Source organism: Zootermopsis nevadensis, unplaced genomic scaffold (genome assembly GCF_977971745.1).
Source record: "Zootermopsis nevadensis isolate Lab colony 2312 unplaced genomic scaffold, Znev_1.0 Znev_ptg000001l, whole genome shotgun sequence".
NCBI lineage: Eukaryota > Metazoa > Arthropoda > Insecta > Blattodea > Termopsidae > Zootermopsis > Zootermopsis nevadensis.
Window position 1 is genome coordinate 16729249 of NW_028259133.1, and position 16452 is coordinate 16745700.

Genomic DNA, 16452 nt, shown 5'->3' on the forward strand with positions numbered 1-16452 from the left:
CACCGTCTTTATCAACATCTTTACTGTAATTTGTATACAATCGTTTATATTATTTCAACTTGTTAATTTGTACACCAATATTATTAGGATAATCAAATCAGCAAGGATTAAATGAGGGGACAAGTAGAAACGTAGGAAAACGAGAATTACGTAGGCCAAGATGGGGGGATAATATTAAACTGAATCTTAGGTAAGTAGTTGTAGGGGTGTGCATTTATTTATCTGGCTCAAGATAGGTATCAGTAGCAGGCTGTTGTGAACTCAGTATTGGAACCTAGGTGTGCATGAAACGCGGGGAATTTCTTAACAGCTTAGCCAACCATCAGCTTCTCAAGAATTATTCTGTTCTGTGGCGTTAGTTTAACATCCAGGTTTTTACAGTGACTCATTCTTGAGAATCGATGATAACAAGAAAATGTTCTTACGACGCCTGTAGCTGAGCTAAATGAAACTACGATATTGAGCTCAGAATAGCAAGCCAATGAAGTTATTCTGAGGTGTACTTGAATGGAGATCATTTTATAGAACGAGAAAAGTCCCACTTGTAAGGGTAATGACTAGGATTTGGCACTCAACTCATCCATGGCCACAAGAGTTGGTCCAGCTGCTACTATGAATAAAACTAGCAAACTGTTTGATCTCATTCAGAAGATTCTTGGCAACACGGGGTTAGGTATATTTACACGCTTGAGGAGAATCGCGAGTTATTGTATTAGAATAAAGTTGTTGCATGTGAGATTTGAGGTTTTCGCGGATGTGACGATGTTGAAGATGTTTTGGGTTCTGGCGCCGTGGGGTGTGGTAAGTAGAGGCCAATGTTTCGGAGAAGCACACTGTCTCGCTAATCATGGCTGAAATCTGTTATAATTTTAAAATACAGATTACATATGAACGACAAATATAGAAGTAAATGCTAATTAATTTTGCAAAAGTGATTATCATGTCCCTATCTGTGTGTTACACTCCAGATTGTTATTCTAGTACCGCGTCTTATTATGAATTCTCTAGTTATTTAATACGTTGTTGTATAATAATGAAGTCTGGCGTTTATCGTCTACACACCCAGTCCATCTTCACCTTATAATTACTTGCACGTTGGAAACTACGATGTGCTTAACATGTGGCTAGGTTGGAGGAACAAGAATATATACAAAAGTTTGGTTGTGAAACCACCTGGAATAGGTTATTTGTAAGATCAAGAAGAAGATGCGATAATAACATTTAGACAAAAGACAGGGAAGTCGATTGTAAGGATGGGAGGTATGTGGAAGTATTTCAAAGTTTGCCTCATAGCGACGCTGAACATTCACTTTATATTATTAGAGTTAATTCTCAGCTGAGATAATATGCAGTCGATTAGGATATGTATCGATAATATAAATAAGTTGTTGCATATGCGAATTAAGTAAAGTGGATTAATTGAAGAAAATCGCCAGAAACATCAATTAGTGTAGTCGGTCCCCACGGGGAATTAAACTCTGTACCTCCAGAACGTGATGAAAATGCTTTACCTTCTCCAGGTGTAGCCATTTCAGCAGCTGAATAACATAAAAGTTTTTTTTGTAGGTGTTGTTACAATCACGCAAGTGGAGGATACAAGACAAGGGCATGTAGTCACAGATGTGACAAAGGTTTATAAATTAGAGCCAGAGAACACATAATTCCAGTGTGCAAAGATATGCGTATACTTTGCTTGCGTAATTTTACGGATAGTAGACAAGAATTAACCGCCACGGTGGTCTAGCGGTTAGAACGCTGGCCTTGTAATCCTGGGGTCTCGGGTTCGATTCCCGTCGGTGCCCGAATTTATAACTTGTGTTGGGCAAGGCCGTGGTCTAGGCAACACGGAGTTTTCCTCCGGGGGCTTCCCCGGTTTCTCCGTGGCTTCCCAACAATTACTCCATTCACACACAGAAGAAGGCAATGGCAAACCACTTCTGGATCATCTGCCAAGAACGTATATGAACAGGTCCCAGTCCGAGAAAAGGATGGAAGGATCCTGTTCATATGGACCTGTCGTCAGACAGAACACTAAATAAAAAAAAAATAAGACAAGAATTAAAAAATCTAATTTTTAATTTGGTCCACAAGCTATAAGTTCCCACCCCCTCAGCGGAGTTAGTGTCACAGCTTAACAACCAAACCTTGCACACTCATTATCGGTGTTCAATATTCTACGCAATTACACTGCAGTGTGAGGTTGTCGTAAAGTGTTGGCTATGGGACAGTTGTACCGATGTGGGCGACATTTCAACCTGCGGTGGCAGTATTGAAACTTGAGTTTTAGTCAAAATGTCAGTCCAGTCCTCCAAAGGGAACAAATCCGCCACTTCTAGTTCCAAGTAGCATAACTTCCGGTTGAGTGTAACTGCTCAGTGTTAATATCGGTCAGTCTCATTTCAGAAAATAAAAAATTTCATTAGTTCGTCTCGGTTATTGTTACTTTTATTTTGAAGCAGCGAAAAGTAATAAAAACAATTATTTTTGCAGTGTTGAATGAATTGTTCTTTCTACTACCCTAGTTTTTCTCTTTGAGAAATCTACACAAAGTGTAGAAGAAAAAAACTGAATATCTCAAGATATTTCCGTCTTGCGGCTTCGTGAACACAGCGCCAACTTGAAATAGACTTTGTTACTATTCCGTGTATCCAATATTCAAGAAATGGATGCCAGGCCTGTGGGAAATCTCTCAACTGGCCTGGAATCACACGTCGGAGTGGGGTTGAATCATGAAGGTCAAGGAAGACATAAATCCCTGCACACGTAGCCCCAGATGCTCGGACCACTTCCATATTGCACTCTTAAGAATTACTCGGACCTCCCACTTGCGACTCATTGGACTTCACACTGTGTTTGTGTGTCAGATTTAATCACGAAAAACTGAAACTTTTTGTTTAGAAAATAGTCAGTTACAGAATGATTTTATGTTTAAAATCGCGAACCGGGATACTTCAGCTAGATGACTTGACTTCGATTTCCGGCAGGGGTTAGGAATTATCTTCTCTGTATCACATCTAGACCATCTCTGTTGTAAACCTAATATTTTCTTCAAAGATTACCGGTACCTCTTACCACAGAAGTAACTACTTACTTTCAATTAGTGCCGAGATCAAGAATACGTTGAGCGTTACCTCCACGCCCCTAGGCGTCTTAATGACGTCGCAGCGTAAGAAGTGAAAATCGCTTTCTTGAAGTAACAGTTTACACAGACGCAAACTTGTATAACCATTCACACTGACATGAGTCCAGTATTCATTATTAAATGCTTTATTTGTATCAATGCTAATATTTTTGTCAGTCCAAAGCACTAAATAGCTACTTATTTAATAAACTGTTGGCGTTTTCCTTTTAACCACCCTATCCCTAATTGGTCCTCGTAGTATCTGTTGTGAAAGGAAGTCTGTGTAATTGCAGTAACATGTTGCCGGGTTTAACATTTACACAAAGTTGCATATGATTTTTATTTATGTACTTTTTACAGTAATTCAGAAGTTTTGATATCAATACGATTTTGTGCTTCAAGTTTATTTGCGTGGATATGAAAATGAGAGACAAACACGAATATGGAGATGCTGAATGTTTTCATACTGCGTAGTACATAGTTGCTGATCCCAGAGGGTATTGATCGCTGCGCTCCTCTGCCCCTGCTAACCCCCTCTAGAGCCCGACACAGACAGCAGCCTTCATCTTGTTCCGGAGGAAGTGGAAGGAGCCCTCCCGAAATTATACCCCCAATCTACGTTCACAGAAACAGTAACACATTTTCCACGGTCTAATGCATAAAGCGATCGATTTCTTGTTTACATGCCGTGTTACTATGCGGTGACACGATGATAAACGTTACAAACTATGTGATATCACATCCATTCGTTTTCAGACCAAAATTCAACGATAAGTAAGAATCGTTCATTGTTTTACGTCTTATGATTTCTAAATCTTCGTCACTTTTCGACAAATTTGATGATCCTTGTCACGAAGTTAAAGCAGGTCACGCCTGGCCACGCTCTGTCACGCTTGGGTACGCGTGGTTACTAAGTCACACTTCAGCACGCTTACGTTATGTTAAGTAAGGGTCGGTTAATATTATCTACTTTGCTTTACTTTAGATTAAGTACCGTCATGTTGGGTCAGGTGAGAAAACTTCGCGTAGGAAAGGTTAGGACACGTTGGATTGGGTTAGGTTAGGTTAGGTTAAATTTGTTTAGTGGATTTAGTTAGGTTAGGTAAACTTTTTGAAAATATTTGTGACATTTTGACAATTATGACCAAAATTCGTAACGAAGTTACAGTGCGTCACGCTTTGCACGTTTGGTCACGATTACTCACGCTTTGTAAATACACTTTACGTTTCGCCACTTCTCGTCACATCTCGTCACGCCTTTACAGTAAGTCACGCCTAGTCATGCATTTTCACGCTTGGTCACGCTTGATCAGGCTTTGTAAAACTTCGTCACTTTTCGACACATTTGATGATACCTCTTCACGAGATCAAAGGATGTCACGCCTGGACACGCTTGGGTACGCGTGGTTACTAAGTCACGCTTCGGCACGCTTACGTTATGTTACGTAAGTCTCCGTTAATTTTGGCTAATTTTCAACACGTGAGAATGAGTTTCGACAAGTTTAATTTTGTAAGAAATGTTAAATTAGGTTAGGATGGGTTTGGTTAGGTTGGGTTAGGTTAAGTTTGTTTAATGGATTTTGTTAGGTTATGTAAACTTTTGAAAGTATTTGTGACGTTTTGACACTATGGCCACAATTCGTGAGTCTCTTACAGTACGTAACGCCTAGTCACGCTTTGTCACGCATGGTCACTTTTTGTAAATATGCTTCACGTTTTGACACTTCTGGTCACATCTCGGCACGCCTTTACAGTAAGTCACGCTTTGTCACGCGTGATCACGCTTGGTCACGTTTAGACTCACTTTTCAAATTTTCGTCGTATTTTATCACTTATGTTGACCTCTCGTCACGCCTTTATAGCAGGTCACGCCTAGTCACGCCTGGTCACGTTTGATCTATCTTTGTAAATCTTTGTCGCTTTTCGACACATTTGATGATACCTCTTCACGAGGTCAATGGATGTCACGCCTGGACACTCTTTGTCACGCTTAGGCACGCGTGGTTACTAAGTCACGCTTCGGCACTCTTACGTTATGTTACGTAAGTCACCGTTAATTTTGGCTAATTTTCAACACGTGACAAGTTTCGAGAAGTTTAATTTGGTGAGCAATATTAAGTTAGGTTGGGTTAGGTTAGGTTAGGTTAGGTTAGGTTAGGTTGGGTTGGGTTAGGTTAAGTTTGTTTAATGGATTTTGTTAGGTTATGTCAACTTTCGAAAGTATTTGTGACGTTTGGCACTTATGGTCACAATTCGTGAGTCTCTTACAGTACGTCACGCCTAGTCACGCATTGTCACGCATGGTCACTTTTTGTAAATATGCTTCACGTTTTGACGCTTCTGGTCACATCTCGGCACGCCATTACAGTAAGTCACGCCTAGTCACGCTTTGTCACGCGTGATCACGCTTGGTCACGTTTAGACTCACTTTTCAAATTTTCGTCGTATTTTATCTCTTATGTTGACCTCTCGTCACGCCTTTATAGAAGGTCACGCCTAGTCACGCTTTGTCACGCTTGGTCACGTTTGATCAGGCTTTGTAAATCTTCGTCATTTTTCGACACATTTGATGATACCTCTTCACGAGGTCAATGGATGTCACGCCTGGACACGCTTTGTCACGCTTGGGCACGCGTGGTTACTAAGTCACGCTTCGGCACTCTTACGTTATGTTACGTAAGTCTCCGTTAATTTTGGCTAATTTTCAACACGTGAGAACGAGTTTCGACAAGTTTAATTCGGTGAGAAATGTTAAGTTGGGTTAGGTTAGGTTAGGTTAGTTTAATGGATTTTGTTAGGTTATGTCAACTTTCTAAAGTATTTATGACGTTTTGACACTTATGGCCACAATTCGTGAGTCTCTTACATTACATCACGCCTAGTCACGCATGGTCACGCTTGGTCAGTTTTTGTAAATATGCTTCAGGTTTCGACACTTCTTATCAAATCTTGGGTCGCCTTTGCAGTAAGTCACGCCTAGTCACGCTTTGTCACGCGTGATCACGATTGGTCACGTTTTGACCCACTTTACAAATTTTCGTCGTATTTTATCACTTATGGTGACCTCTCGTCACTCTATAGCAGGTCACGTCTAGTCACGCCTAGTCACGCTTTGTCACGCTTGGTCACGTTTGATCAGGCTTTGTAAATCTTCGTCATTTTTCGACACATTTGATGATACCTCTTCACGAGGTCAAAGGATGTCACGCCTGGACACGTTTTGTCACGCTTGGGCACGCGTGGTTACTAAGTCACGCTTCTGCACGCTTACGTTATGTTACGCAAGTCTCCGTTAATTTTGGCTAATTTTCTACACGTTAGAACAAGGTAGGTTGGGTTAGATTTGGTTGGGTCATCTTTCACTTCTCTCGTCGTTGCTATATGACTTACCAATTTCATTCTCCTTGATTTAATAATCACAATAATATTTGATAAACAATAAAGATTATAATCTTCTCATTATGCCACATTAATCTCCGTCCTATTAGCTTTTTACTCCCCTAAAGAATACTAACTACTTGCTCTTTTAATGTGAAGTGTATTTTCTTTGCGGTACGGACCAAATTCTTGAATATTATTTAGATGAGCTTCGACTTGAAAGGGAACATTTAAGTATTTGGTAATTCATAAATTTGGCGAAGGAAATAGATTGATTTATATTTAAAGTTCAATGTTCTTATTTATTTTATTTAATTCAACGTTAATATTAATCTTGTAAGTACCGCGTTACATTTTATCCAACATCGTTCTGTACCGCTGATGGGTGATTTTGAATTTCAGATATGATGCAAAGGAGTCTTAGACCATTGTTGTCAGAAGCTGTGTAGAGCCGTACCATTCTCCGCAAGGCGTGCTATCTCGACCAATGCGTTCTAGAATGTAACCTTTCACCTACACTGTATTTATATCTCACTGCGGATGGATGCGGAATTTTGATTTAGAGATTTAGGCAAATAAAAATAACACACATACGAAGATAACTGTCTTCTGAAATGTAGCGTCGTGTAGTCCAATAGAAGTTTACTGACATTTCAGAGGTGCTTGCTGCCTCCATAATCAGGGCTGTCGAATATCACGTGGGGTAGTGACAGATGAATATGCCCCAATGTGGGTTGATGGTTAACAGGGAGAAACCTAGAATTTGGAGAAGAAGGCTAATTATAGTGCTAGAACTGATATACTGGCGTTGCAAAATGGAAAATATGTGTTAGTGTGTTTACTAATTATTTTTTAATAATAGTAGTATCAGAAAAGAAATTTCTCTCCTTATGTGTCTTTCGGTCGTCTCTGAAATATACACCAAACTCTGCAGGAAAAAGCAGTAGAAATGGCTCAGAACTTCATTATTTACACTGTCTGTTTGATTTCCCTTAGGAAGAATTTAAACAGAGCTCGTGAGATTGGATTGAACTCGAAGGAAGTGGATGAAAAGCTTAACTTCTTTACGTCTCTACGTTTACGGTAAAAATCTTCAGTGAACAGGAGCGTATCTGTTTCCTGTAATAATTACAATTTAGTTTTCTGTATGGACGTTTTATATCGCAGAGAATAAAATAATTATTAAGATGTCTGTCTCTGGGTTGTAGCGCCGTGTAGTCTAATAGAATTTTACCGACGTTTCAGAGGTCCATTCTGGGTCCATTATCAGGGCTACAACCCAGAAGACAGCCTTCTTCTTACTCACCGCCACGAGAACCTTAGAATCCGCAAAATAATTATTGCACTCAGTAAGCAGGGTTGAAAGAGTGAGTACTTTTCATGCGGGTTAAATATTATTAAAATATTTTATTTTAATACAAATTAATGCATTTATTACGAATGTTGGTAGTATTATATATCCATATGTAACTTGAATTGCTTCTAAAGATGACTTTCCGGATATCATCCGAGTCTGAACACAGAGACTGGTGATCCTGTGAAATTTCTTAATTCCTTTATAACACTTCTGGAAGAATGACTTAGTGTAGACATTGAACATTGCTATCGCCCATGAAACATTCGAAATAATTCCGCAGTTCAGCGTTGTATAGCGTCTAAGAATTAATAACGTTAAATATTTAAGTAATCGATCTATAGCTATCATGGCAGCGAAATTTTTGGAAAATTACTGTTACAGACTAGAAGATTTTGTTAGTTCTAATTCTGTTGTCGCTGAAATATAATTAATAAACGTATTTTCGAAAAATGTAAAGTACGAGTCCAATACAGACTGAGGTGTTGTGTTTTGTTTTTGTTCATTAAATGAAATTTACAGCGTTGCCAACTCTATTTACAATCAAGACTTTGCCTTCTACTATGCAACAGGGAAAACAGGCGAAGCAGCTGTTGTTTTAGGTCTGCACATTAATGATTTTTCAGCAAATATCACAGAACAAGAAAGAGAGAAAACATTTTAATAATTAGACGACTGAAGATGTAGATTTACATATATCCAAATGAGTAACTTAGTATTGATATTTATTTCATCTGTTGCAGGAGTGCCCAGAGGGGGTGGTACACGAAGACTCATTTAAGGACATTTACGCCAAATTCTTTCCACACGGAAGTGAGTACATAGTTACACGGCATGGATTATATTAAATCCGGGAATGTGAAATAGTGGTATGCTATAGTCTTTTGTTTGGAAGGTATACCTGATTCGAATCTCGAATCTATTACCGGCCATCTTCGCTATTAAGGTTTCCATTGTTTTCTGTAGCTTTTCTAGGCATTACTAGTTAATATTTCAAGCACCTGCCGCCTTCTTCCAAGCCCACATGTACTCCGTAATACTATTATATTGTAGATTTGAGAAGAATTTAATTAATTCAGATACTGCATACGTTTCATTTGACTCATATACTCGTAACCTAGTTTTGCACTGCTATAAGTTAATGTTTAAAAATTTTTACTTTCAAAGAATATTTTATACGTTAATTTATAATAATATTTATGTCCTATCTTCATATCAGATTTAAAAGATTTAGTAACTGACGTTAGTATTACTTCCACCTCACAGGTTCGCGCGTCTTCAATGCTGTTTTTGTTGATTTTAGAAAGTTAAAAGTACGAAGTTACACTAGCTCAAACTTTGAAAGAGGGTCATTAGACACATTTAAAGATAGAATTTTGATCACATAAGTGTAGTTTCTTTTCTTAAAAAAGGAAAGTAGGCCAAAACTGCACTTGATTTATATTTACGGAGATCATATTTCGGGATTAAATTCAAATAAAATAACTCTTCACCCACGATTAATAGTAAAAGGTATCTTACTTACTGTATCTGTACTGTACGTTTCTTAACGGCACATAACTCATATTTTTTAAAGTTCCATACAGTGAGAAATTCAAATGGAATAAGAGCTGTTACTACTATATTGTTTAAAAAAAGCTACAAAGAAAGAAACTTTAAAATTTGAATTTCAGGTGAAGTTTTATTTCAATTTTTTTTGTTCGGCTTTAAAATTACCAATAAAACTCAATACTATAACAGTCACTTCAATTTTAAAGTTGACTACGCGTAAACTAAGGGATTACTTCGATTGCTAAATACAGAGAGGATTTTACTTAGGATTCAGAACTGTCTTACATTATTTCTTCTTGTCTCGTTTGTTTTCCTCTTGTTCATTTCACCCAGTCTCCCTCGCTTTTTATTTCAAAGCTCTCAGCAAAGATTTACAGAAACACGGTCCGTTTCGAAATGCGATTACTTCATTCTATTGTCTGCTATTTTATGTGGAAGTGCCTCGGCGTCTACTATGAAGGAAATTTCTTTTGAAGTTTGTGAAAATACGCCCCTGGTCGTCTCTGCTCACAACAGAAATCACATCCGATCATAATACACATTCTATGTAGAATGAGAGGGTTCGTGTCTTCGATGTGTTCTTGTGAAGAGTTCGTTGCCCTAGAAGTAGCAACGAAAATTTTCCTGATCTGTGCCGTAGCAAAGGCAGTTAGTCCTTGGTTTCTTACAGCGGATAAACGAGTTCCTTCGCAAGGGCGAAGTGTATGTGGTGTGAAAAGTAGCACTGGGTATCATCTGGATTACGGACGACGGGCCCGTTAAAAGCGACGCTTTATAGAGACGTAGTATTACCATATCGTAACAATAAAAAAGCTGTATAAAGTGAAGCTGATTGTACGCTGGACGTACTGTTAAAATGTAATCAGTTTCTTTAATATTACACGAAAATAAGGTACCTTAATCCTTCGATTATAAAATTATGTTACTTATTAGCGTTTTTTATTCCTGGCGAAGCTAAATGTGACTACCTAATAACAGAAATTACACTTTACCATGGTAATGTAATATATAATCCTACTAACTAGAAAATTTTTCTTTGAGTAGGATTGTCAGAAAGGGTAAAGTATACTTAGGAATAGAGCTAACATCAGATATCAGATTTCGAATAGTACTTAAGAGAAGAATTTCAAAAACAAATTTTGAAAAATAAATTGCAGATAATTTCTCATATCCGTTGCTTGTGACAAGGGACGCCATATTTACTTTCAACCTGTTAGAGTTTTGTTGTGTTGGTTTCTTATGCATGTAGTCGTTTTATAATAATTTATGACACATTAAAGTCTGTAGGAATTTATAATAAGATCAGCAAATCGGTCATGAGCAATTACATATTGAATGAATGAATTAATGTTTCGTAAAATTTACCATTAAGTCTTGTAATAAAACGAAACTGAAAAGATTTATTAGTCACACAATGCATTCTAACTAATTAACTCAATAAAACAATGTTTATTGAGAGACTAAAAGTAGCTGATAGCTAACACATTATAAGCGTTCACGGTACTGACAGTTCAATGCCGTACTTACAAGAGACCTCCCACGACGGTGTCATGACCCAGATGTATCCAGTCCATATCCTTAATCTAAATAACTTAAATATTTATTTTAATATTATCCTCCCATATATGACTGGGTCTTCCAGATGGCCTCATCCATTCATTTTGCCTAGAATTTTGTTAATAAGTGACTCATTTTTGTGTTTTCCGTGCCTTGCTATAGGTCTATGATTAGAAACTTTAATTTGATTTGATCAAGCTAACGTTTGACGAAATTTACAAATTGTGAAGCTCTTCATTGTGCAGTTTCCTCCAGGCTTTTATTTCTTAGAAGTTAGTGAAACTATTATAAAGTAAAGTTTGTCCCACTATACGCCATGTAGGCGCTTGGGGTGAGCGGAGGTATAGCTCCTCTCTTCCTTGACCTCGGCACTAGATGGGGGTGAGTGGTCGGCATCACGCCCCGGCCGGCTTTACCCCCGGCGAAGGACACCGGTACCTATTGGACAGGGATTGGGTGGGCCCCAGAGCTGGTCTCGAGGCAGAGGGTAGAGGAAAAATCCTCTGCCCCCGTCGGGGATCGAACCCCGGTACTATAAACTAGTCTAATGGCATGCAAAGTCAATTGTGGGTGAGATAAGTCACTGTTACAGACATCATGAATAGTGAACGAGAACAGAAGATAAATAAAGAAATAGAATGGGAGAGGAGAAGATTGAAGTCAGGATATAAGTTATACCTGACAGTGCTGGAAAAGTAGCAATTAGGTCTTAAGCAAAATAAACGGGGTTGGAAGTTGTCAGTATTACAAAATGCGACACAAGAAGTGGGTTTTGGGAAGATCAGAATAGTTTTATTCTCGTCTGCGCATTTCTTTCCACCTTATAATGACATAAATTATGCCGAAGAACACTTTGACGGAACAGTCGTGCGTGTTTCATGTCAGCGGCAGACCTTGAGTTGCCAGTTACAAACTGCCAGTGGCTATAGAGAGCCGAGGCATGGGACAGGTTTGTTGATATTGCAGTCCGCAGGCTCCTTAACAGCAGGCTATCATAAAAAAATAGTGTTTTAAACATGTGGCCCACGAACCGCTGTCGACCCGTAGCTTGTAGGATTTGAAGTTGTCACGGCGGTGTCTGAAGTTGGCTGTCTTCTGGGTTTTTGCGCCTTGTAGTCCTGTAGAAGTTTACCGACGTTTCTATCATCAACTTCTACCAGGCTACACGGCGCAACAACTCAGAAGACAGCCATCTTCGATTCGTATCTTAATTTACCCAGGGCCGCAAATATTAATTGTCGCATTGTATTTTACAAGTGACTAACTTGCTAACTCCATAGTGCTGAATCCATCTTGGAAACCTGGTAGGCCTAAATCGTTTACCTGGTCTACAAATTTTCCGTCTCTTGTGGAGCCTTAAAATCCATTACCGTGTTTACAAAAAGCGATCATTGGTTTTTATCTAGAGCAGTGAATCCAGTCAAAATTTTCACATCCAAACTCAAACTTCTGTAAACTTTCTTCCTGTGGGCTCTTTCCTTCAGGGTTTATGACAAAAATGTTGAATTTCTCGTTAACTCACAAAAGTGCTGCACTGCCGAAATGGAAAATTACAATTTCTTGTTTCCTTTCAGCGACTAAAAAAGTCAGTGTCAAACATTACTTCACATTCTTTTGCTTTTCCTTTAATGACAGTGAGGAAAATAACACAATATTTTGCAACTGACGACTTCATCTCTCGGAAATTGGACCTTTAAGCCACGGAAGGGGAGGGGGGGGGGCGACGGATATATTCGCCGTGGCTTTTAACTGGGAATGTTTAGTGCGGTCATTGTGAAACCTCTTCGATTCTAATGATTCTTGTTGACTTTAGGTTTTATATAACATAAAAACCTTTATCCGTGCTGATGGCGGCTGAATTTTCGAAGTTTCTCAGCATGTATTATCACGTGCTCTCATGGACCAATCATCTTCAGTCACTTGTTGTACGTTCATTCTGGTAGTAATGTTATTCGTGTTATATGTAAATATTGTGTTTGCGTAAAGCAAATTGTCTGTATTCAGCGCTGAAGTATTAAAATACGGGAGGTGAGTGTTGCAATGAGCTGGTTTATAAAGTATTCGGTAATTTAAAGAATGAAGCAGACGAAATTTATCTCAGAATTTCTTGTGCCGAGCTTATTAACACATTCGCTGATACGCCTGGGGAAGTTTTGACGCAGACTTTGCGTTTAGGAATGGAATATGGATGTTCGTGATAACATTAAAATAAAAATGCGGATAACGAAAGCGCTTATAACGGGGGTCACTTGCACTTAGATTATAAGATTTTTTGGCAGCTACTTGATTTATGTTTCTGATAATTGTTTCTGTACGAAGACTTAAATGAACGCATAATCGGGAAATGTCAGTGGACATGCTGTATTTATGCAAGTACCAAAGATAATTCTCGTATTTGAGGCATCAGAATTTAGTTTTAGTTTTCTTTAAATATTCTGTCACATTTTTTACATTTGAATTTATTTGTCCCTCGGACCTGCGTCATTGCTTGGGGATACAGAAATGCTTCAGTTTAATGCCGCATTTGTCTTATTGCGCGCGAAACATGGATAAAACACTCAATCACGAATTTTATCGCGTAAGAGTCCGTACTTATATCCCAAGCCTTTGTTTTTGTGTTTTCTCGAAATCCAATTTGTTTCTGTCGTTAAAGTTGGGGTTGTAAATCTTGCATGACGCACGTAAAAGATGCTAATCTACCGAGAAGCGCTTTTTCACGTTTGTGTGTCTCTTGTCGGACAATTTCGGTTTCTGTTCTAACACTTTTCGCGATTTAGGTAGTTTTTTTACTTATCGCTAAATTTGCATCTTTCGTTTACTTCTTTGTTTCATTATGCATGTTTCCCTTTCTCGTCGATCTACTTAATTTTCTGACCCGTTCCTTATATCCTCTATCCTCTTCTACCTTTTTTTCATTTTTCCCGTCTTTCTTACTATATTTAACGCTTTTATTATCGCCAGATAATTTATTTCGTCGAGTGTTTGATGTGCTGTTTACAATTCGCAGAGCGTAAGTGCTTTGTTTTGTGTGTGTGTGTGAAATTTGTCTGTCACTTCGAGGAGTGAATAAATATTGATGTTACTCGCAAAATAGGCACGGAAGGAGCTGAAAGGATGGAGTATTTGTACGAACAGCGAACAGATAATATAAAGTATGATGTGTCCTTATCTTAACCCCTTGAAATCCAGTGGTAACTATACCATGTGTTTCCTTAACAATTTATAATTCTGCAGAATATACGAATTCATATTTGAACACACTTTTTATCTTTTCATTGATGGGATTAAGAAAGTAGCATATACAAATTAAAATCATTTTGCTGTGTTGTATAGAAATTCGTGTACACAGCAGGCCATGGATGAGTTAACATATGAACATTAAAATCAAGTAATGCTTTATGACAAAGTAGTTAGTCATTTCTTATCTGTGCTTAATTAACCCTAAATTGTGGATGTGCGTGTACATATTCGGCCATGGAACAGCCAACCAACCAACCTAGCCTAACCTAAAAATTATCACATGCCCGTTATAAGCTATAGATAGATACTCAACCCTCTTGTTACTATGCCCGGATACTTTTCTTAAGGCTGTATTAACATTTAAATTAGTCGCAGGAAGAAGAATAATTATTCACAGATGTAGGCTTGATAGACTTATCCTGGTCACGAAATAATGTTGGACACCCGTTGTTCAGAACGCAAGACAGACCTAACTTCTGTGCTCGTTATAAGTGTTCGTCTAATGAGGTTTCTTTTGTTCTGTCCATAACAATATCGAGCTTGATAATGTGACTCTCTCCATCTCCCAAATGAGTCTTCTATCTCTCTCTCTCTCTGGATATGCGCCTGCTGATAACGAAGTTTCGAAGTGGATTGGGGCTATGGCAGTTCTGTAGGAGCCCGGCGTTCTTGACGGTCTGGTCATTTGGTTGTGGCACGAAGCAGAGGGAACAAGCGAGAAAAGCCATCCACAAGATGTGCACTGAAAATGGCTGTCATCTGGGATGTTTATCCGTGAAGTCTAGTAGAAATTGACAGACGTTTCAGTCGTGCTTCTTGCCTCCAGTTTCTAGGCGATTGCAGTCGTAAATTCGCGGGACACAGGTTGAGAAACACTGAAATAGGTTATCACTAGACCAGGAGGCCCTGAAAGGTTCTGGTTCCGCCCCAGTATGGCAGGAAGCCATGTTTAACATGTATTTAAATTAGCTGTAAAAGTTAGCACGTGTTGATATAGCCCTGTGTTGGGTACAAGCTATTTGCATTTTTGTTTGGATATGAACGTTGCAATTAATGTTCAGTTTGTGTGACTTTCCAATTAATTTAGGACAGGTTATGAATACACATAACTTTGATATTGTGTATAATTATTCATGAACGTTAATATTGGTTTAGAAATGTCGTCAAAATAAAGAAATACCTTTGGTAAGCCGTCTTGAAATACGATGAAAAAGTTTCCGGCTTACAACACACTGCACATATTTTTTACAATTGTTTTGCGTAAAACAAAGGTTGTTTGAAAGAACATTTTACGTGGAATACAGACGAGGTTAAGTGCAATTGTAAAATGAAATAGTTTTTGTGTGTTTGTAAATTAATTTTATTACTTCTTTCCTTTCTCTGCACGAGTTATATTTCCTTCAGTCTTTCATCTTGAATGTCCAGAGTAACATTCGAAGAAAATGTGATAATGTAACTTGTGTATCACAGTTTTGTCGAGTGCAACACGAAACGTTGGTTTTGAGTGTAGGATTTCTGGTGGTATTCGGAAGTTTTCTTGATATGGACGAAATTTTAAGCTCTCGCCGTTGAGTGTATGATGATGACTGTCTTTTGTGATTTAGGGTCAGTTAATCTCGTAGAAATTGACCGACGTTTCATGCATGCTTTCTGCCTTTGTCATCAAAGCGACAGTCGCGTTGTTTGGGTTCTATAAAATGCGATTAATTGCTTGGCTACTGTATGTTGGCTTCTCAGAAAGAGTGTGTTGAATTAAGTTAATTATTTAGTAAAAATATGCTATGACATCTTACATACTGGTAGGTTTATGTATAAAATATTTGCAAAACTTTTGATTAGTGTATTCTTCCGTGTCTAATTCATTTGTATTTTGACGCATTTTAGGGTTTTGTTTTAATTTATTTATGTAGTTCCAGAGAGGAAATTTAGAAACAGTAACCTGCAAGATGGATCCATCATTTATGTACTTTAATTAACGACGGCGATATGGTGATGTATGACTTCCGGTAGAGGAGAGGTAATAATAATGGAATGAGGGTGTTGGACATTGCTTATCACCTCTTGATGATTCACATACAGGCCCGAAAGTCAGTACAGTAGACTCTTTCTAAGCTTATTTAAACCTGTTACAGTCCAGGGTGGAATGATGAATGAGAAATTGCAACTTTTTATGATAGTTTGTATTTAAGTGAACTGTTTCTCAAAATTAAGATTTAGCTGCAAGTAAATTTATAGATATACAAGATAAAAA

General features: G+C 38.2%; 1 protein-coding gene across 6 annotated transcripts in view; it reads left to right on the plus strand.

Moving 5' to 3' along the window:
* LOC110833164 (A-type potassium channel modulatory protein KCNIP1) overlaps positions 1 to 16452 on the plus strand; it is a 61903-nt gene that overhangs the window by 34070 nt on the left and 11381 nt on the right. For all 6 annotated transcript variants that reach the window (XR_015534935.1, XR_002544144.2, XM_022070872.2 and 3 more), the window contains exon 2: positions 8597 to 8666. Coding sequence is in view for 4 of the 6 variants with exons in the window: in XM_022070872.2 (XP_021926564.1) it covers positions 8597 to 8666 (70 nt within the window). In the remaining 2 variants the exon portion in view is untranslated. The remainder of the gene's footprint in view (positions 1 to 8596; positions 8667 to 16452) is intronic.